The 24,947-nt window shown below is 38.1% G+C and overlaps 1 protein-coding gene across 1 annotated transcript; it reads right to left on the minus strand.

Moving 5' to 3' along the window:
* Positions 1–6: 6 nt before the first annotated feature.
* On the minus strand, positions 7–21,363 carry LOC132558159 (dipeptidase 1-like). Its single transcript, XM_060222692.1, has 10 exons — positions 21,041–21,363; positions 18,413–18,560; positions 16,945–17,077; positions 13,144–13,294; positions 7,567–7,633; positions 4,510–4,686; positions 3,899–3,995; positions 1,197–1,272; positions 408–543; positions 7–190 (listed from the first exon to the last, which is right to left on the minus strand). The coding sequence occupies exons 1-10, from the start codon at positions 21,361–21,363 to the stop codon at positions 101–103; spliced, it is 1,398 nt and encodes a 465-aa protein (XP_060078675.1). The 3' UTR covers positions 7–100.
* Positions 21,364–24,947: the final 3,584 nt, after the last annotated feature.

Here is a 24,947-nt window from a genome sequence, read left to right on the forward strand (position 1 = left end):
CCCAGCATTGTCTTAAGTTTGTTCCACAGGAATAATTCCCAGCATCCCATCAGTATTGTCAAGGAATGCTGCACAGTGGGCCATCTGGGCTATCCAGAAATTAAGCCCAGCAGGCTGTCTGGTTTGGATAAAGCACAGCAACAGGCAAGACGTCTTCATATGGACTCATGTAGGCCTGGCGGTCACGTACCTGTGAATAAAGACATATATACAATTATTACAAGTAAAGATATGGACAATATTACAGATTTAAAAAATCCTGTCACTTTTATACATTTTATGTCAAACTGCAAACACACTCTAATTCCTTTGTTATTTCACGTGAATCATCAATGTATATATAATATTATATAATGAATTCAAATAATATAAAAAGAGCAGAGAAATGACGTATGAGTTGGTAAAACCTTTTCAGCTTGAGTAAGAACCCTGATAAGATTCTTCCCGGCCAGCTTTGTCAATTCCTCTTGTGTCCAGCCTCTTCTGACCAGTTCGGCAAACAGAGCGGGATATGTGGAAACATCCTCCAGTCCGACCGGAAGTCTGAAAACGAATTAAACATTACATTTCTACTTTCAAACCTCGTGCTAATGGCATTGTTCTCAAGTGATGTGTTTACTAGATAAAAGAAATCTCACCTTGTCTTTTAACCCAGTTACTCTGACCTCTGATTAAGATGCCTTCGAACTTGACAAAGACTAGGTAAAAGTTCAAATTGTTGTTGGCCTTTGACCCCAGGAACTTTACCTTTTACATAACTACTAACTCCACCACAGTAAAGTTTGAATCCAAATGTTTACCAGTTAATACATGCCACGTTTTACACTTGCCTTTTATTAGATGACCCTGACCTTTGACCTGTATACTCGTTGTGTCAGTTGAATTCTCGTTTAATTTAAGCTGATACACAAATGAAGTCATTCAAGCATAAATATCCAGGTCACAAACAGCCACTGTAACATATCATGTGCTAAGCATCCTCATAAATAAGGGCCATTAATTATTTGTGCTGTAATGACGTCATTGATGATCTGAACATTTCTTCTCAACTCGACATCAGGACTTTATCATATTTCGGCATACTCACGTGGTAACTCTGTCATACTCACGCGGAAACTCATTCATACTCATGTGGTTTCCAAACATACTCACGCAGTAACTTCATCATACTCACACGAGGACTACGTTATACTCACGTGGGAACTCCATCAAAGTCCGCCCCAATAGCTACATAGTCCACACCTATCAGTCTCTGAATATACTCGATGTGATCTGTAAATAACCAGAATATACCGACACATTAAACAGGAATATACCGACACATTAAACAGGAATATACCAACACATTAAACAAGAATATACCGACACATTAAACAGGAATATACCAACACATTAAACAGGAATATACCGACACATTAAACAAGAATATACCAACACATTAAACAGGAATATACCAACACATTAAACAGGAATATACCGACACATTAAACAAGAATATACCGACACATTAAACAGGAATATACCAACACATTAAACAAGAATATACCAACACATTAAACAAGAATATACCAACACATTAAACAAGAATATACCAACACATTAAACAGGAATATACCGTCAACTTCAACAAGAATATACCAACACATTAAACAGGAATATACCGTCACATTAAACAAGAATATACCGACACATTAAACAGGAATATACTGTCAACTTCAACAAGAATATACCGACACATTAAACAGGAATATACCGTCACATTAAACAAGAATATACCGACACATTAAACATGAATATACCGTCAACTTCAACAAGAATATACCGACACATTAAACAGGAATATACCAACACATTAAACAGGAATATACCGACACATTAAACAGGAATATACCGACACATTAAACAGGAATATACCGTCAACTTCAACAAGAATATACCGACACATTAAACAAGAATATACCAACACATTAAACAGGAATATACCAACACATTAAACAGGAATATACCGTCAACTTCAACAAGAATATACCGACACATTAAACAAGAATATACCAACACATTAAACAGGAATATACCGTCAACTTCAACAAGAATATACCGACACATTAAACAAGAATATATACAACAAGAATATAACACATTAAACAGGAATATACCGTCACTTAAACAAGAATATACCGACACATTAAACAAGAATATACCGTCAACTTCAACAAGAATATACCGACACATTAAACAAGAATATACCAACACATTATAACAAGAATATACCGACACACATTAAACAAGAATATACATTAAACAAGAATATACCGACACACAAGAATATAACACATTAAACAAGAATATAACATTCAACAAGAATATACCGACACATACCGACACAAACAAGAATATAGTCAACTTCAACAAGAATATACCGACACATTAAACAAGAATATACTGTCAACTTCAACAAGAATATACCGACACATTAAACAAGAATATACCGACACATTAAACAAGAATATACCGACACATTAAACAAGAATATACCGTCAACTTCAACAAGAATATACCGACACATTAAACAGGAATATACCGACACATTAAACAAGAATATACCGTCAACTTCAACAAGAATATACCGACACATTAAACAAGAATATACCGTCAACTTCAACAAGAATATACCGACACATTAAACAAGAATATACTGTCAACTTCAACAAGAATATACCGACACATTAAACAAGAATATACCGACACATTAAACAGGAATATACCGTCAACTTCAACAAGAATATACCGACACATTAAACAAGAATATACCGACACATTAAACAGGAATATACCGTCAACTTCAACAAGAATATACCGACACATTAAACAGGAATATACCGTCAACTTCAACAAGAATATACCGACACATTAAACAAGAATATACTGTCAACTTCAACAAGAATATACCGACACATTAAACAAGAATATACTGTCAACTTCAACAAGAATATACCGTCACATTAAACAGGAATATACCGTCAACTTCAACAAGAATATACCGTCACCTAAAACCTATTTTATTGACAATTCATAATCAATTTATTGAAAATAAAATTGCAGGGCATTTAATAATCTCTACAAGTCAAGTCAACATTGACCGCAGTAGACTTTGTTCCAATAGTGTTGTTGGCATGGTTTACCGTCACATTAACAGTCAGAGCCATTTTTAGGTGGGGTCTATTTGTAGAATCTGGTGGTTACCTCACTGAACAACAAACGGGAAGACCGTCACACGTAATTTAGAGCACAACCGCGCCGGGAAGCTTAAATATCACGCTGTCGCCCGTGAAATGTATGTCGAAATTGCTGACTTTATCTAGTTGTGACATCGACACGGTATGTAAAATGGTAAGAGCACTGATTCTTATGTGGGTAGACTGGATTGCCTGTCATAGTTTTTCTTCTCTCCGCTTGGCTTCGCTTCGATATTGCACTCGTCGCATCTCGTTAGATTCCGGAACTAGATCGATAATAAGACTGAAAGTACGGAATCGGCCGAGTAATTACGAATGTTCAAAATTAGTTCCAACGAGCGCGATATAGCGGAGAAAAGTTGTACTGAGAGAGGAAACCCTGTCTACACTGTGAGAAGCTTCATAGCTTGTGCCAGTTTACAGTCCCTAGACCGTGTAGAAGAGAAGTATCTTTTAACTCGGAAATCGCTCGCTGAGGTACATGTATGTGAGAAGAACACGACGATAATCCTAAACAGCCTATATCACCCGAGTCATCATCAATCTGTTTCGTATCAACTTCTATCAAGAAAATAGTAAACCCGAGTTCTTTATCAGTTTCGTCACCGCATGAATCTGAACACAGAATTTGGAAACAAGATTGACTGAAATGATAAGCTAACCTGCGACTTGACTGAGTGTTGGTTTCGTTTGATTTGACGGGTAACAGTTGATGTACAGATCGAAGAAATTCACCATCACGACTCCCCCATTATCTCTCTGTCAAAATAATGAATAGATAAGTAAATATAATGAAAAAGAGATAAAGAAAAAAGAACACGTCTTACAAAACTTATCATCTCATTGAACTATAGAGGCGTTTTATATGGCGTCCTGTATGTGGTGGTTATGGTTGGATCAAATGTACGTACCTTCATTCGGATCATATCGTCCTGTAGGCTGTGGCAATGGTTGAATATAAAAATGTACGTACCTTCATTCGGAGCACATCATCCTGTACGCTGCGTTAAATGGTTAAATATAAAAATGTACGAACCTTCGTTCGAAGTACATCGCCCCGCAAGCTGTGGCAATGGTTGCATAAAATGTATTTACCTTTATGTAGAGAACATCGTCATGTAAGCTGCGTTACATGGTTGTATCAAATGTACGAACCTTCGTTCGGAGCACATCATCCTGTACTTTGTCATATTGGTGGAATAAAATGTACGTACTGTCATTCGGAGGACATCGTCCTGTACGTTGTGATACTGGTGGAATAAAATGTACGTACTGTCATTCGGAGTACATCGTCCTGTACGTTGCGGTAATGGTTACACAAAGCGAATGCTGAACTGTGACTGTAGATGACAGGCGCTGTAGTGACATTAAGGGCATCTTGCATTGTTTTCTTGGACACGTGCGACAAATCCACCAACATTCCAAGACGATTCATCTCCAGAATAACTTTCTGGTAATGAAAAAGTTTCATATTGTTTAATATTGCTCTATCTGTTTAATCATTTATTTTTCTTTTTTTTTCAAAAATAAATTGTAAATAACACCAAATAACAACTTATGCTTCATAATTCGCTGCTGTCCCTGTTGCTTTCCCTTGGTCTGCTGGTAAAATGTCAAAGCGTAGCCGAATTGACTTCCATAGGATAGTAACATTGTTATCACCTACTGTACGCATGAAAGATCACCAACTAGACCAGTATTCCCTACAAACGTATCGTCATTTCGTCACGCTATTTTCAAGCTTCCTGTACATGGGAACTTGAAGTCGGTCCCCAGTTTCTCGTTCAGTTCAAGGTAAAATGTAACTGGCGTTTCCAGTTTAATACAAGTGCTGCTTAAAACGAATTTCTGAAATAGACGTAATTTTTCGATCCAAGTTCCGTTGTTGGTGGTATTTCAGTTCTGATCCAGTTCCAGTTTTTTGAAAGATCATCATTTTTAAAAAGAAATGAGTTTGTAGTCAAAATATGGTGAAAGACAATATAGTTTTAGTCGAATTCGTAAAGGTGGTGCTTATATGTTGAGAGTTTTCGTTCTGTTTAACAAATCATAAATGCTTTAGAACCTTCAGTTTTTTAACTATATTGACTTGCCTTGGTAGAAAAAGGCGAGTAAAGTTGTAAACACTGCTGCGACTATTCTGTTATACATTTTAATTCAGAGCATTAATATATAAATATTTATATTTAAATGAAAAATTCTTATTAAAGTCATCAATATTACATAAACTGCCCTTTTCTGAAAAAAACCCCAAACAAAAGAAAAATCCTCACCATTAATAGATACCTAATCATAGTGCCTTATAAGTATTTGCTGGAAAATTTCTAAACATTCAAATACTTGATTATTGACATGAAAAAAAATTTAGAAATCACAACAAAACGGCGGGTTAAGACAAGGTTCTGAACGTTGACGAGGTTGAGCTCGGCCATCTCAGATAAAAAAACGAATGACGGTCAACACAACAGCGAGTGTCACCAGTGTTAGTATGAAGTGATAACCTTTTTCAAAAAGTGTTGTAGTTTTGTGAATAGTCTAATTTTAAGTATTAGAATGCGTGTTCGAAATCAAACACATGAAAAAATGACTGAATATAATCATTTAGTCCCTTTAACGCTTTAATTGATCAGGGTAATTACATATAACAACTCGAGGTAGGTGCTCCTAAAGGATAAGCGTGCTCTGCTCTATCAACAACATCCGCCATGTCAATCTTGATAAATCAAAGCAAGTAATGTCACGTTCCAAAATGATAAGGTATACGAGAACAGACTAAACACGCAAACTAACGAGCATCAAACACGTCCAGCTTCATATCGCAAAAAGAAATGGAATGTTTCTCGACGAGATCATTATGGCTACCATTAAACTTCCCCACGATCGTTATAAAACCTGCATTTCTCAAACCCTTATGTTGTACGTTTGCCTTGCACGAACAATTTTGATATTGGGAACAAGCCCCAGAATATCGAATCAACTGCGACATGTTAAAAACAAGAATTGAGGATGCAAGAATGTTACTATCCAGAAAAGAAAAAAATAAAGTCAGTAGAAACGTTGACATCTTCACGCTTATCATACATGTTGGTTTCGTTGCAGGAAAAGATCGAAGTAAGCGGCTGATTAAAGTCTGATTAAAACAGATAAACAACTTCATCCTCAAACTGTATCGTACAGTTGTTTGGTACTTCTTAGGAATATCAAAATTGGTCAGAAAAAAGTCAAAACTAACAAATTTCATTAATATTCAATTGTGAATGATTTGAAGTTAAAGTACTTGTGCATTTTATAAACTGTAAAAAAGGTTTTAGAAATGGACTGGCCCGTGTTGTGTTCTTGGCTAATTGCTTTGAATGCGATGGGCCTCTAGTATTTTACTCAATGAGGTAGCAACCAGCTACTACAATAATGTACAAGGAGACTCTATTCAATGAGGAAGCAACCAGCTACTACAAGGAGACTTTATTCAATGAGGTAGCAACCAGCTACTACAAGGAGACTCTATTCAATGAGGAAGCAACCAGCTACTACAAGGTGACTTTATTCAATGAGGTAGCAACCAGCTACTACAAGGAGACTCTATTCAATGAGGAAGCAACCAGCTACTACAAGGAGACTCTATTCAATGAGGTAGCAACCAGCTACTACAAGGAGACCTGAAAATGACCCTAGCTGTAAGCTGGACGATAAACACAATTCCCAGACAAAACAAATGACTTGAAATGCATAAAAGTGCAGTAAAATAAACATCATGTATAATTTGTGACCGTAATGCTTGCAATTATCACCAAGATGGCCGCGAGTGAAAGTGAAATAGAACAGATAGATTTAGGGAGTCGACAATGTATAATTGATGCCAGATATGGCCTCCCAATGATTCTCAGCGTCGTCTATACACTTTAGGTGTTACAAAAACAACCATTTCAAATCTAAGGGAGACCAATTATGATTAATTATTTATTCTGAACTTGCTCAGTCTCAGCGGCAATGTTAAGTGCTTATATCACACAGTCGATATCTGGGTAGGCATGGCGTTTTAACATAACACATCTGGACAGTTTGTGATTCTAGCAGATGTCAGAGAGTGCAGAAAACGCAGGGAAATGAGAGATCATATCCCACTGGATACTATTTTCGACTATGGACAATATTTACACATAGAGCAACCATTATATGGACAATACTTAATATTTCCCACTGGATACTATCTTAGATTATGGACAATATTTACCCATAGAACAACATTATAAAGACAAAGGAGAGCATTTTGTCAATAGGTGCTGTTATACACTATGGTTAATATCTAACAACAGAACGTTATCATAGTTACCTTTCCGAAATCGGTCAGACCGTTATGTTCTGGATTGCCATCGCGGTCAACTGTCCAGTTATCTGCCCTGTCATCAACAAATAAACAAAATTTAATAAAAAAAATTATTAGATAAATATGACCACGATAAGATGTAATTGGATTAGTTAACTTATATGAATATATTATTTACGTTGTTGTTAAGGAACTGGTTTCTGGTCAATAAAGGTTGTCAAAGGTTAAATTCTGCAACAATGTAAATACAGGTTACTATGTAACTACTTGTTACCAAGTGAATAAGGTTAATATATAAGTAGGGGAAAATATTTAACTTAAGGTGACCACATATAACTACAGGTAACCGCCTAACTACATGTTACCACATAACTACAGGTAACCACCTAAATACAGGTAACCGCCTATCTACAGGTAACCACATAACTACAGGTAACCGCATGTCTACAGGCAACCACATAAATACAGGTAACCACCTAACTACAGGTAACCGCCTATCTACAGGTAACCACATAACTACAGGTAACCGCCTATCTACAAGTAATCACATAACTTCAGGTAACCACACAACTAGAGGTAACCGCCTATCTACAGGTCACCACATAACTACAGGTAACCCCCTGTCTACAGGCAACCACATAACTACAGGTAACCACATAACTATAGGTAACCGCCTATCTACAAGTTACTACATAACTACAGGTAATCAAATAACTACAGGTAATCACCTAACTACAGGTAACCGCCTATCTACAAGTAACCACATAACTAGAGGTAACAGCCTATCTACAGGTAACCACATTACTATAGGTAACCGTCTGTCAACAGGGAACCACATAACTACAGGTAACCACCTAACTAAAGGTAACCGCCTATCTACAGATAACCACATAACTAAAGGTAACCGCTTATCTACAGGTAACCATATAACTACAGGTAACCGCCTGTGTACAGGCAACCACATAACTACAGGTAACCACATAACTGCAGGTAATCACCTAACTACAGGTAACCGCCTATCTACAAGTAACCACATAACTACAGGAAACCACTTAACTACAGGGTACCACATAACTACAGGTACCAACTAACTACAGGTAACCACATAACTACAGGTAACCACCTAACTCCAGGTAACCACATAGCTACAGGTAACCATATAATTACAGGTAACCACATAGCTACAGGTAACCACATAACTTCAGGTAACCACATAACTAGAGGTAACCGCCTATATACAGGTAACCAAATAACTACAGGTAACCGTCTGTCTACAGGCAACCACATAACTAAAGGTAACCGCCTATATACAGGTAACAACATTACTACAGGTAACCACATAACTACAGGTAACCGCATGTCTACAGGCAACCACATCAATACAGGTAACCACATAACTTCAGGTAACCACATAACTATAGGTAATCACCTAACTACAGGTAACCGCCTATCTACAAGTAACCACATAACTAAAGGTAACCGCCTATATACAGGTAACAACATTACTACAGGTAACCACATAACTACAGGTAACCGCATGTCTACAGGCAACCACATCAATACAGGTAACCACATAACTACAGGTAACCGCCTATCTACAGGTAACCACATAACTACAGGTAACCGCCTATCTACAAGTAACCACATAACTTCAGGTTACCACATAACTAGAGGTAACCGCCTATCTACAGGTAACCACATAACTACAGGTAACCCCCTGTCTACAGGCAACCACATAACTACAGGTAACCACATAACTATAGGTAACCACCTATCTACAAGTTACTACATAACTACAGGTAATCAAATAACTACAGGCAATCACCTAACTACAGGTAACCACCTATCTACAAGTAACCACATAACTAGAGGTAACCGCCTATCTACAGGTAACCACATTATTATAGGTAACCGCCTGTCTACAGGGAACCACATAACTACAGGTAACCACATAACTACAGGTAACCGTCTATCTACAAGTAACCACATAACTACAGGTAACCACCTAACTACAGGTAACCGCCTATCTACAGATAACCACATAACTACAGGTAACCACCTAACTACAGGTAACCGCCTATCTACAGATAACCACATAACTACAGGTAACCACATAACTAAAGGTAACCGCTTATCTACAGGTAACCACATAACTAAAGGTAACCGCTTATCTACAGGTAACCATATAACTACAGGAAACCGCCTGTGTACAGGCAACCACATAACTCCAGGTAACCACATAACTGCAGGTAATCACCTAACTACAGGTAACCGCCTATCTACAAGTAACCACATAACTACAGGCAACCACTTAACTACAGGGTACCACATAACTACAGGTACCAACTAACTACAGGTAACCACATAACTACAGGTAACCACCTAACTCCAGGTAACCACATAGCTACAGGTAACCATATAATTACAGGTAACCACATAGCTAAAGGTAACCACATAACTTCAGGTAACCACATAACTAGAGGTAACCGCCTATATACAGGTAACCACATAACTACAGGTAACCGTCTGTCTACAGGCAACCACATAACTAGAGGTAACCGCCTATCTACAGGTAACCACATAACTACAGGAAACCGCCTATCTACAAGTTACTACATAACTTCAGGTAACCACATAACTATAGGTAATCACCTAACTACAGGTAACCGCCTATCTACAATTAACCACATAACTAAAGGTAACCGCCTATCTACAGGTAACCACATAACTACAGGTAACCGCCTGTCTACAGGGAACCACATAGCTACAGGTAACCACATAACTACAGGCAACCGCCTATCTACAGGTAACCATATAACTACATGTAACCGCCTGTGTACAGGCAACCACATAACTACAGGTAACCACATAACTACAGGTAACCACATAACTACAGGTAATCACCTAACTACAGGTAACCGGCTATCTACAAGTAACCACATAACTACAGGTAACCACTTAACTACAGGGTACCAATAACTATATTAAAAAAAAACTTTTATCATTTGATGTGATAACCACATAACTACAGGTAAATTACAGTAACCGCCTATACAAGTAACCACATATCAATTTAATAGTATAATTGTTTATAATCAATAAACAAGACATATTACCTTTCACGTTTATGGGAAAATATGTCTACTTTCTTAATATCATATTATTTTTTAGTATAGTTTTAATTTAATTTCTCACCTTAAATATTGTAACGTTGTCTTAGAGCTGTATAGTGTTGTGTAGTTGCCTATGCGTTGTGTAGTGACATAGATGTTTTCCTTCATATCATTTCATACGTTTTAGGTTATCAATAAGACAGTCAAAGGTACATAAGCAAGAAAAATTCCAAAATATTAAAATACAGGTATTACCAAAATTCAAACTGAAGTTATTTCAGTAGAAGTCCATATATAGTAAATGGATCAATTTAAAAGAAAATAAAAACCACACTTACAATTCTTATTTTGTAACATGAAATGTGATAGACTTATTAACATACTTGTTTGTAATATGTGGTTCATAAATATGATCTTTTTTGTGTGTTTATGTATATTATATTATATTGTATAAAAGAATAAATGTAAACACAAAAGTTACCAATAAATAAGGCGTTAGTATCGATTGGTGTCGGGGGTTTACTTTTAAGTAATGATTAATAAATTATATAAGGTTTAAATTGATTATATAATAAAAAAAGGAAAGTACATCCTTAATACTCTAGTAATCGTAACCCCTGGAGTATCGAGGATGGGTAAAGTGTTACTAGCAGAATAAACTGTATATTACAAAGAAAAGGCAATGCATTCTTAAGGCCAAAACATAAACTTTTTATATAAAGCATAGACACATATGATAACGAATAGTTAAAAATAGAACAGAAATCATACAAATGAAAATAAATAAAAAACGAATCATGCGATAATTGACAGATAACCACATAGCTACAGGTACTGGATAACTACAGGTAACCACATAACTACATGTATTATCTTGCATGTAATGTGCCGAATGACCCCAATTCGGCACAAAACGTGCGACATTTGTTTTGTGGTGACACCTTTATATTCCGAAGGCCTAAACGTCCGAAGGCCCAATAGTCCGAAGGTCCAATAGTCCGAAAATGGTTACGTATTTTTGTTTCTTATTTAACTGTAAATGAAATAATGACGCAATTTGGAGAGAAAATAGATAAGTAATAATAACAGAAACCTTCGTCACAGCTTTCCGCACAAAACATCGCGAGAAAAAAAAATGGCCCTATTCTTTTATCTTGTACTATAAAAGTTAAAGCCCCAATATACGTAAAAATCACTATAAAAAAAACAAACTTTATCTTATTTTCCCCGTAATATATGTAACAAAACAAATACTTTCCTTTAATTAAAGAAAATAAAACTGATTGTTTTCAATTTAAATAAAAATTGAAAACATCGGAAAATAAACAATGTGGGACCCACAATAATACATACATTACCGCTCGTAGCGATGACATTGAGCATGCGCATATTCCGCGTGTGTAAACATGGCAGACACAGTACAGACGTTCACCAGTCGCTTCCTTTTTCCCCAATCATACATCAGGCCAGCTCTGAATTATTACGTTATAATTGTGCGTCGTATCGTTTCTAAACTAATTATTCCTTCTAATAATTTCCCCAAAACTGTATGTTTATCACAGGAATACCTCAAGTCTACGACAAGACTTCGCAGACAATGTTTGTAAACAAAAACTTACTGTAGACATATCTGCATGTGCTTCCTCTAAAAGTAGAAACCTCAACTCTCGCGAGACAGGTCATGAACCTTTCCGACGTGGTTCGGCAACAATCGTAATTTCGATGGCGACGTGTTTAAAATGGAGGTGTGTTTACAAATAGCGAGTTTCAACTGCTCATATATCAATACTTTATGCACAAAGTCATGATAACTATTGTTTGAATAACTTAATTTTAACTACATTTTAGAGAATATCTCAATAATTATGTGTGATTCTACACTAAATTTTTGGTGAATGTTACGTATATTGGGGCTTTAAGTGAAAGGCGACTTATATTTGTAAGCGACGTGAATGTCAACAGAAATGGCGCGAAAAAATGTAGAAGAAATTACGGGGAATTCGACTTGCATGAGCAGGCGAAGATGGCGCGAAAAAAAAAACTGAGAAAATCCTGCACGGTAAAAGTTTTAAGAATTCCGACTTTCACGTGTGGCGCGAATAATTAGCAGAAAAGAAACTATTCAGGGCAAGTATTTGGATAGAAATTATGCAATATTATGTAAGTGTTTTAAGACAAATCGGACTAACGGGCCTTCGGAATATAAGGCGGTCACCTTCTTGTCTCGTCTCATATCAAACTGCATTATAACTGCATTATTTTACTTGCATTAATTGTCTATTACACTGCATGCAACTGTTATCTGAATTTAAATCGTACTTTAATGTTATTTAGAGGAGCAATGAAACAAGCCGTGCAACATGATGTAAATGTACATCTCCTTGATCACAAAGAGCTCATTATATCCTGCTAATACGGGAAGGCAATAACGTAACCTAGGTAACCTATTTAATTCTTGATACAAACTGACCACGGTGTGTTGCAACTGTGTGTGATGGTCATGTATCTGACCCCGAGGTCGTAGAACATGCGCAGATTAGCCAGACTGCTGTCGATTGAATGGCCTCCCTCCAAACCCACGAGACTTGAGAATTTTCCCCGAGCAAACGCGTCCAGAATACCTAAAGTGATTAAATGTGATGTCGAAAACAAACAAACGAACAAACAACGTCAAACAAATATATAAAAACAACCCCCAATAAAAAACAAACAAACAAAAAACAACAACAGCCCCACAAACACAAAAATAATTCAAAAATACAAAACATATCAGAATATTTTTGACGTTCGTGCAGAGTTACCTCCCCGCACGGAGCTTTCCTACTTGATTTTATTTTTATGCAAGCATGGCGGGTATTACGCGCACCTCACGGAAAGAAATTGCTTACAGGGGAACTGTGGTGAGTTCTTATGCGTAAGTAATAGTTCTTTTGGTATTATATTAATATTATTTAATTGATGAAATGGTGCTTGAGCTGTAGTTTTTAGAGATCGCGTAGTATCGTTGTAGAATTTTATGGAAGCGCACTGCAACCGGTGCAAGGGAAATTTTAACCCATTTAAACATGCCAAGAGAATCATTTAGCAAAAGTAATTTTAAATGTTAATTATTAACAGGGATAATATCAATTTTATTTTTATTTATTTATATATATTTGTTTATTTTTTATTTATCGAAAAACACATGAGGAATAAATAGATTCATATATACTATCAGTCTATAACTCCCATCGTCACACACTTACAGAGTATAGTCATGCATCATTTTCACCACTAAACACACAGCATTTTGAGTTGCACACTATATCTTAACTATCATAGACACTATGTAACACAATCACTCTAAACATATATTTATAACTTGCAGCCATACTAGCACTCCAGCATTGTTTCATATACAAACAACATCAGCATCTGACATCAACGTCATCATATACAATCATCATCCTCGTCACACATTAGCATCATCACATACCATCAGCATCATTATGGTCACCTATCAACATTAGCATCATCACACTTCAGCAGCATTACACATCCGCATTATCACATACCAAATCAGCATCGTCACACCTCAACATCATCATATATACCAACATCAGCAGCATCACACAGCAGCATCACACATCCTCATTATCAGCTTCTTCACACACTTTAACTTCCATGCATAAGGATGCTGCAGATTCTTAGACACAGTCAACATCATTATCTTCATCATCAAGCACACATAGACATGCTAATTTCAGTAATTTCTCCATAAACTAGTATGGACTCATAATAAGTGAGCAACTGACAGCTGTCACTATATCACTATAAGATAAATGTTCCTAGATATAATGAAATAGACAAATAAAAAACAAAACATGTGATGATTTTTTTTATAATTCTTTAAACAGCAGACAACTATTAGCTGTTAATAATAAATGTAAATCAATATCAGAAATACTGTCAGTTCTTACCATTGCTTGTGAAGTGATTGATTCTAAGGTGACCGATAAGGCCCATGGGCCTCTTGTTTCTAATCTTAAATTAATTTTTCAATGTATTTTTATGCACAATATGCGTACCTCAAGTGATTTTGCTTATTATTTTAGATTTATGATCTTTACATTTATTTACTTCTTTTTTTTGTTTGATATTTATGTATTTTATACATCCGTCAAATGACAGGACATATTATGGTATTCTCGTCTTCCATCCGTCCATCTTCCGTCCGTATGTCCCTCTGTTCGTAAACATTTCAATGTCCCAGCGATTTTGGAATTTATTAAGCCTTAACAGATTTCTTTTAACTTTCATTGCAAGCTTAAGTACAATCAAAGCTAGATTGAGTTTGATTTCCATGATTTTTGATCCACAATTTTTAGAGTTACGGCCCATTAATGTCTGTAACCTTTTCAATGTCGGTGCAATAACTTTGCAAAGTATTACGCAATTACCATTGAAACAAATGCAATATATTATATACAGCATAAATAGTGTAGGTGATAGTCAGACAAAATCACAGGCGTATTTCGTGACCTGAAACAGGCTCTTGTTTTTTTTTTTTTTTTTCGTGTGACAAATTAAAATGATTGTTCAATATATGAATATTGTCAGCATTCCATTATACCTTCATAGATCCCTATTAGGATAAACTGACGGGACAGAGCTTGTTTGTTACACTATCAGAATAATGTAAATCACTCATACTGGTGGAGGAATTACAGTGATTCTAGCATTAAGTTGTATGGTTGCCAATTTATTTGCAGATAAGTCAATACCATTATTACTATTGCAGCCATGGTCTTTTGATGGCGTCGTTAACTTCACCTTGTCAGAATATCCTAATGGGGCAATATTTTGTACATCAAGTGAGAAAAAAAGGCATATTTACAAAATTAATAACCAGAAGTAGCAAAATCACAGGGACTTTTCGAAATTATTTTTATTATCTTAATTATCTAGACAAGCCATTCTGGCGACATATAAATATGCAAGTGTTTCTGACTTCGTTTTAAATAAAAAAATAGTTGTGGAGTGATGGCTTTTGATAATGGATATATGTATATCTAGTTTTGATATATGCTTTATTTGACAAGGAATGTCAATCTATTGTTGTTAATAAAGTTACTGTTTCAATTTTGTTGTCATTGGTCCGTTTTTCCTTGGCCCGGAACTATTTCTGAAGGCGTCTATTTGCATCAACACTGCATCGTCATGCCGGTAATTACGGGCTTAAAATAGATTTTCTGTTGACCAATTTCATTTGACAGATGGGATTAAATCCCTAATGCGTCATAGCGAGCGTAATAGCTTATTGGATAAATATTTATAGCAACCTATATTGAACTTGGGGAAACCCGTTCGTCCGCCATGGTGTTTCACGTTGTAATAGCAGCAAGCTGCAAGATGAACTCGAGTAATTTTACGGATGTTTCCTTTGATTGCTTTTCATTATAACTACTGGAGCATGCATAAAACATCCTTGTGTCGTTGTCACGAAATGTAATAGATGTAGCAACAACCATTTGTACCTTAACTTTAATAAAAACATGCCAAATGTCGTATCTTTCTAATGGGAAGCCTGTTACGACGAAGATGTGAAGGGGACGTAACTCTTGGCGAACGACTACTATGTTCTGATATGACAAACAAGAAGCAAATGAAAACAAAATTAAGTAAAAATACAAAACAAAAAACAACAAATAACAAAAAAGAAAAAGAAACACAAAAAAAGAAAGAAAGAAAGGAAAACAAACAACTAAAAATAAAACAAAACAATCCCCCCCTCAAAAAAAAAAAAATAAAAAACAAAAACAAAAAAACAAAAAACAGAAACGACAAGACGTGTTTATGAAACACTATGCTCCCGGTTGCAACAAAAATCCTGAAGTGGGGCATCAAAACTGCACTGTGTAAGACATGTGCTAATAGTGAAACACTGATGTCTTCATTGTGGAAATGATATTTTTAAATTTTCAAATGTAGGTTGAAGGTCACGATCAAGGTCACATTTTCAAAATATTTGGTACCACCGGAAAGGTCTTGTCACAAGGAACAGACAGGCCAAATATGAAAGCTTTACCTCTGACAGTGCAATAGTTATGGGTAAGGTTAAAGTTGACAACAAACAAACAACACTAAAACAATATGCCCCGATCTTTCTATTCGGGGGCATGAGAAAAAACCAAATCAGTAAAATAAATAATAGTAATAATAAAAGTGGAATAGAAACAAACAAATCTATATTATACATGTGGTGAAAACAAAATGGTGTCTGCGTACTCACCTTGGGCAGAGGTAACAAATTCAAACACATCCGGGTATTTACTTGTAAACTTTTTAATGGTGTCCAACTGATCGAGAGATCGGCGAACAGCGTCCTTATACTGGGTATCACAGGACACGTAACAGGCCCAGAACTAAAAACAGAAAAAGTCAAGTAAAAAGACTATCGAAGCCAAGCTATGTATATTACACATTGTGAGTATTTGTCCCTGTGTAGTGAGAACACAATCTGTGTGTGTGAGAGTATTTGTCCATGTGTAGTGAGAACACAATTTGTGTGTGTGTGAGAGTATTTGTCCCTGTGTAGTGAGAACACAATCTGTGTGTGAGAGTATTTGTCCCTCTGTAGTGAGAACACAATCTGTGTGTGTGAGAGTATTTGTCCCTGTGTAGTGAGAACACAATCTCTGTGTGTGAGAGTATTTGTCCCTGTGTAGTGAGAACACAATCTCTGTGTATGAGAGTATTTGTCCCTGTGTAGTGAGAACACAATCTGTGTGTGCGTGTGTGAGTATTTGTCCCTGTGTAGTGAGAACACAATCTGTGTGTGTGAGAGTATTTGTCCCTGTGTAGTGAGAACACAATCTGTGTGTGTGTGAGAGAGTATTTGTCCCTGTGTAGTGAGAACACAATCTGTGTGTGTGAGAGTATTTGTCCCTGTGTAGTGAGAACACAATCTGTGTGTGTGCGAGAGTATTTGTCCATGTGTAGTGAGAACACAATCTGTGTGTGTATTTGTCCATGTGCAGTGAGAACACAATCTGTGTGTGTGAGAGTATTTGTCCCTGTGTAGTGAGAACACAATCTGTGTGTGTGTATTTATCCCTGTGTAGTGAGAACACAATCTGTGTGTTGTGAGTATTTGTCCCTGTGTAGTGAGAACATAATCTGTGTGCGTGTGTGAGTATTTGTCCCTGTGTAGTGAGAACACAATCTGTGTGTTGTGAGTATTTGTCCCTGTGTAGTGAGAACACAATCTGTGTGTGTGTGAGTATTTGTCCCTGTGTAGTGAGAACACAATCTATGTGTTGTGAGTATTTGTCCATGTGTAGTGAGAACATAATCTGTGTGTGTGAGTATTTGTCCATGTGTAGTGAGAACATAATCTGTGTGTGTGAGTATTTGTCCCTGTGTAGTGAGAACACAATCTGTGTGTTGTGAGTATTTGTCCATGTGTAGTGAGAACATAATCTGTGTGTGTGAGTATTTGTCCCTGTGTAGTGAGAACACAATTTGTGTGTGTGTGATCTATGTGTTGTGAGTATTTGTCCCTGTGTAGTGAGAACACAATCTACAAATGTGTGTATTGTGAGTATACATGTATGTGTCTCTGTGTAGTGAGTACACACTCAATGTTGTGAGTATTTTCCCCTTGGTAAAGATTGTACACTGTATTTGTTATTTTGTACATACTTTGTTTGATTTTAGTATGTGTTGCTGTCGATTGAGTAAAATATCCGTTAGTGTACCTGAGCCCCTAGTCGCCCTTCCTTTATCCTGGGTATATCGGTATGAACGGATGCGTTTGGCCAGACCTGTCGTAGATCTTCCCGCATGTTGACACTGTAAACTTTGTTATCCACATTACTGTAGTACTGGTAGGCCAGGTCATTGTGGCTGTATAACAGAAGATTGATAACTTTATTTTAGTGAGAGAGAAATAAACGTGAAATCAACAACAGCATGTAAAACGACGACGACAACATCAAACAACAAAAACAAACAAACAACAACAGCAAACAACAACAACAGAAGCAGGAAAGTGTCGAGGAAAAATAAATTTGGTCCCACAGTTTATCTGGTTTTAATTACAACACACAAATACTTTTCGCTTGGTATATAAAGACCCTCTAGTTTAGTTTTAAAGATTAAAACAAACACCTGAAAAAGTCACAAACCAGTTTCTTCCTAAAGAGATTCCTAAAAGAGCTATGATCTGTATACGGAGTGTAATGTACATTTACTTCTGTAGCCTGAATAACAAGCGATAATGCCGATATCTTAAAGGACTAAATGACACCCAATATTTACATATTTAACCAGGAACAAAGATATTTCAGGACTAAATGACGCCGATATCTAGAGAAATTTATACTATTCAATGAGGCGTCGTACGATCTATGGTAGTTTCGCCGACAGTCGTGGGTATGTCGGACGATCTGGGGGAATTTCTACTACGTGTCGATGTGGCGTCGTACGATCTATAGTAGTTTCGCCGACAGTCGTGGATATGTCGGACGATCTGGGGGAATTTCTACTACGTGTCGATGATGCGTCGTACGATCTATAGTAGTTTCGCCGACAGTCGTGGGTATGTCGGACGATCTGGGGGAATTTCTACTACGTGTCGATGTGGCGTCGCACGATCTATGGTAGTTTCGCCGACAGTCGTGGGTATGTCGGACGATCTGGGGGAATTTCTACTACGTGTCGATGATGCGTCGTACGATCTATGGTAGTTTCGCCGACAGTCGTGGGTATGTCGGACGATCTGTTGGAATTTCTACTACGTGTCGATGTGGCGTCGTACGATCTATGGTAGTTTCGCCGACAGTCGTGGGTATGTCGGACGATCTGGGGGAATTTCTACTACGTGTCGATGTGGCGTCGTACGATCTATGGTAGTTTCGCCGACAGTCGTTGGTATGTCGGACGATCTGGGGGAATTTCTACTACGTGTCGATGAGGCGTCGTACGATCTATGGTAGTTTCGCCGACAGTCGTGGGTATGTCGGACGATCTGGGGGAATTTCTACTACGTGTCGATGTGGCGTCGTACGATCTATGGTAGTTTCGCCGACAGTCGTGGGTATGTCGGACGATCTGGGGGAATTTCTACTACGTGTCGATGTGGCGTCGTACGATCTATGGTAGTTTCGCCGACAGTCGTGGGTATGTCGGACGATCTGGGGGAATTTCTACTACGTGTCGATGTGGCGTCGTACGATCTATGGTAGTTTCGCCGACAGTCGTGGGTATGTCGGACGATCTGGGGGAATTTCTACTACGTGTCGATGTGGCGTCGTACGATCTATGGTAGTTTCGCCGACAGTCGTGGGTATGTCGGACGATCTGGGGGAATTTCTACTACGTGTCGATGTGGCGTCGTACGATCTATGGTAGTTTCGCCGACAGTCGTGGGTATGTCGGACGATCTGGGGGAATTTCTACTACGTGTCGATGTGGCGTCGTACGATCTATGGTAGTTTCGCCGACAGTCGTGGGTATGTCGGACGATCTGGGGGAATTTCTACTACGTGTCGATGAGGCGTCGTACGATCTATGGTAGTTTCGCCGACAGTCGTGGGTATGTCGGACGATCTGGGGGAATTTCTACTACGTGTCGATGTGGCGTCGTACGATCTATGGTAGTTTCGCCGACAGTCGTGGGTATGTCGGACGATCTGGGGGAATTTCTACTACGTGTCGATGAGGCGTCGTATGGTAGTTTCGCCGACATCTATGGTAGTTTCGCCGACAGTCGTGGGTATGTCGGACGATGTCGGACGGGGAATTTCTACTACGTGTCGATGTGGCGTCGTACGATCTATGGTAGTTTCGCCGACAGTCGTGGGTATGTCGGACGATCTGGGGGAATTTCTGGCGTCGTACGACGTGTTTCGAGTCGTGGGTATGTCGGACGATCTATACGTGTCGATGTTTCGCCGACAGTCGTGGGTATGTCGGACGATCTGGGGGACTTTCTACAACCCGTCGATGTGGCGTCGTACGATCTATGGTAGTTTCGCCGACAGTCGTGGGTATGTCGGACGATCTGGGGGAATTTCTACTACGTGTCGATGTGGCGTCGTGCGATCTATGGTAGTTTCGCCGACAGTTGTGGGCATGTCGCCGACAGCGGTATTCTGGGGGAATCATAAATACTGATGACGTCATACCATGTCTGGGCGGGGACAAATCTTAATGAGAAATTTACCGAAATTTTGATATTTCTTTTAACAGACTCATATTACTAAACATTCTCACAACACAAACTTTTCACCGAAATATAGCTTCAAAACCTGTCGTATTTATTTATTTAAGCTATCATTATAAATGAACTTTTTACTGTGAGGAAAAAATGTGTTAATACTTGCCCGTCAATAAGGGGGTAGCTTTCCAGCACACATTTAGCTACGTCCAGGTTCCTGTCTGCCGAACCCTCGTGAGAGAAACAGTCGGGTGTGCTCAGCTGACAGGACATTTCTGACGACGCGGAGGACGATGAGCTGTCATTTTCCTTGTGATCTGTCCCAGCGACAATTCCTAGTGCGATGGCCAAAGCGACGATGACTACTATGGCTACTACTGCCAAAAACGCTGACCAGCGGCCCAGGCCGGACTTCTGTTTGAACGAAAGTTGTGAGACCAATTCAGAGTGCGACTCATTTGTATTACCACTGGTGCGCATCTCAGCCATGACGGAAATTGGTTACACACAAAATTACCAAAAATTCACAAGCTAGATCTAATAATGATGCTTGAAAATAATTTCATTCAGTTTTCCTGATGTTCACTACAGGAACTTGGTCAGTAAACAAAGACGCGGTGTCCCGTGGAGATGTTCCGTGGAGGTGTCGCGTCGTGTCACGACGGCCGAGGGTTAAATACGCCCTAATTATGTACCTAAAATTGCAGTTAACTGCATTACGACCACGATATTACCTCTTAAGGAGGGCACGTGACGAAGCATAGACGATAAAACGGGCAATGTATGCTTATGCAAATTACGGACAAATCATACTTGTTTAACCAAATAAAATACCCGTTTAAACAAAAAAAAAAAAAAGAAAAAATGGCCCAGAAAGTAGATGTATATTTGCGTTAAATACATTGCACGAAATGCATTCATCGCCAAGGTCGTGTCAGACGGAAATAAATTATTCCATTTTTTAAAACCCAGATAGATGGAGAGGTTTCCAACAGGCACTATATATTCTGACTAGTACCTGCATTAGCTTTGTAAACAAACAAGATGAAATTTCATGCCTCGGAGACATGATGGATTAAGACGGAAAAATGAAATGTTTCAATACATTAAACACATTACTTCAAATGGTTGTATGCTGGTATTTTTTTTTATAGATCTAAAATAATTTTCACTGTTGAGTCTCATACACTTCGACTGGTTCTTAAAATGGTTTGACGTGAGCTCGAGTGTGGGGAGAGTTAATTAGATTGGGTAGAATGTTCAATGTACATGCCATACAAGTCCAGGTCCGAATAATTTCATCATAATAACATTTATGTTAACCATTATCTGTAGATACATTCTTTGTATGAATTAATCATGATACATACCAAAACCTTACAGATACTAGTATTAGTTACCGCGATGTGCAATCTAATATTTACACAGCACTATACCCCTTACCCTGTATCCCTTACCCAGTACCTTTTACCTTATACCCATTAAACTGTATCTCTTACCTTGTATCCCTTACCTTGTATCCTTTACCCTGTACCCCTTAACATGTATCCTTTACTCTGTACCCCTTACCCTGTATCCCTTACCTTGTACCCCTTACCCTGTACCCCTTAACATGTATCCTTTACCCTGTACCCCTTACCCTTGTACCCCTTACTCTGTACCCCTTACCTTGTATCCCTTACCTTGTATCACTTACCCTGTACCCTTTACCTTGTACCCCTTAAACTGTACCCCGTACCCTGTACCCCTTACCTTGTATCCCTTACCTTGTTTCACTTACCCTGTACTCCTTACCCTATACCCCTTACCCTGTACCCCTTACTCTGTACCCCTTACCTTGTATCCCTTACCTTGTATCACTTACCCTGTACCCCTTACCCTGTACCCCTTACTCTGTACCCCTTACCTTGTATCCCTTACCTTGTATCACTTACCCTGTACTCCTTACCCCGTACCCCTTACCCTGTACCCTGTATCCCGTACCCTGTATCCCTTACCCTGTAACCTTTACCCTGTACCCCTTACCCTGTATCCCTTACCCTGTACCCCTTACCTTGTATCCCTTACTCTGTACCGCTTACCCTGTAACCCTTACCTTGTACCCCTAATGCTGTACCCCTTACCTTGTACCACTTACCTTGTACCCCTAACCCTGTACCCCTAACCCTGTACCCCTTACCCTGTACCCCTTACCTTGTTCCCCTTACCTTGTACCCCTAATCCTGTACCCCTAACCTTGTACCCCTCGCCCTGTACCCTTAACCTTGTACCCCTCGCCCTGTACCCCTATCCCTGTATCCTCTACCTTGAACTGTTTCATCCTGTATCTCCTGCCCCTTACCCTGTACTCATAATCTCTGTTCTGTACCATTTACCTTCTACCGAAAGAACAAAGAAGCAGAAGACGCTTACTACTCCGAACCACCTTGTTTTTTTCTCTTTCTACTCTTCTAGTTCATGTTTTGTTTTCATTTCGTCGACTTCCGTTTAGTGGGATATGCTGTAGCAGACGTAGAAAGGAATACTCTCTTGTCTATTCAAAATATCGTAAATATACCACTTAGCCGTTAAACACCATCAATAATCTGAAAAAATGAGACGATTGTTTCTTCTCTAAAAAAATTGATACAAATAACTTGAATTATTTGTTTCGTGCAAGATCATCTTTTATGATAGCCTTAATATTCATACTTAATTCTACACAGCACCCTTCGACACAGGTAGTGGAGACGACATCGCAATACCGGTTTCCCCAGGTTGAGTCCAAGGACAAACGATAATATATGTAAACGATAATATATGTATACATATGTATTGTTTGTATATGTAGATACAAGTTTGCTTTCGTAAATCCAAACTACCAAAATACACTACAATGTAGATAGCCCACTGATAGATTGTTTAAACCGACAAGAAAATAAAATCGACATCTTAAGAAGACTTTAAAGAGAAGATGGGACTGAATTTGTTGGGTTGCGGTATTTAGGCGGACATTCTTCCACTCGAATGAAAGGAAGTGACTGTACACTCAACCTCTACAAATATATACCTACCACAAAATCTTGTAATACTTGTAATAAGTAACCAGAATTGGGCTTTGATCCCTATACCAGGCCATTCAGACGATTATCTATATATAATTGTAACGAACTTTGATTTCTTCTTGTCAGTTTCCATTATCCAAGGGGAACTTTGATTCCTTCTTGTCAGTTTCCATTACTCAAGGGGAACTTTGATTCCTTCTTGTCAGTTTCCATTACCCAAGGGGAACTTTGATTCCTTCTTGTCAATTTCCATTATCCGAGGGAATTTGAAGTTCTGGGTATTCGTTTTAGATGTCGCGATCGGAATAAGATGGATTTTTTTTCTGTCTTCATCATTAAACAAAACACACAGCTGGATATTATCGTTAAACATCTAATTTATCTATTAAAATCATATCTGACATATCCTTACTCTATACTTGGTCTGATGGCGCAGTGGTATTGCACTCGCCTTTCACCTAGCCATCCGCGTGGGTTTTCCCCGGGTACTCCGGTTTCCTCGCACAGTAAGACCCCTCGCGCCCTTACATCCGGGCCAACAAGAGTGATTAATATAAGTTGGAAAAACTTGTTGCGCAATTGTTGTAAAATAAATAAAGTTTATAATTATTATTACTATTATTATTATTATTGCACTGTACTTGGAAATTGTCCCCATAGTTTCTGTTTGGTCTATTTCGCCCTTTTCTCGATAAGCCTAGACAAAGTAAAACAGCGGCGATATTTTCCAGCTCAATCTGAAATATATGTCATTTAGCTGTCAGAGTGAAACATAGGGCGAAGACAAATGTTTTGAATAGATAACGAAAAAGATAGAGACATTTCCGAATAGACATCATCATTAAAGTACTAATTGTTATCAAGCTATATTTAATACATGCTATTGCGATGTTAGAAGATCGGATACGCAAAACACGCACTTTGTCCAATACAGAACTGCGATATTGCGAGTCATATTTTCGTAATTGCAACAGTTGTAACAGTGGTATACCGTGCCATGGCGGGGGGCACATTTGCAACAGTGGTATA

This window comes from Ylistrum balloti, unplaced genomic scaffold (genome assembly GCF_031769215.1).
Source record: "Ylistrum balloti isolate Yb309-2 unplaced genomic scaffold, AGI_CSIRO_Ybal_v1 Utg370762, whole genome shotgun sequence".
NCBI lineage: Eukaryota > Metazoa > Mollusca > Bivalvia > Pectinida > Pectinidae > Ylistrum > Ylistrum balloti.

Bases quoted from the DNA above. Each gene is read 5' to 3' on its own strand.
- LOC132558159 (XM_060222692.1), bottom strand. From the start codon at position 21,363: ATGGCTGAGATGCGCACCAGTGGTAATACAAATGAGTCGCACTCTGAA. The intron at 18,561-21,040 runs GCAAGTATTAAC...TCTGTTATACAG, and splicing joins AGCTACCCCCTTATTGACGG to CCACAATGACCTGGCCTACC. The intron at 191-407 runs GTTTTACCAACT...CTTTATTCACAG, and splicing joins TTCTTACTCAAGCTGAAAAG to GTACGTGACCGCCAGGCCTA.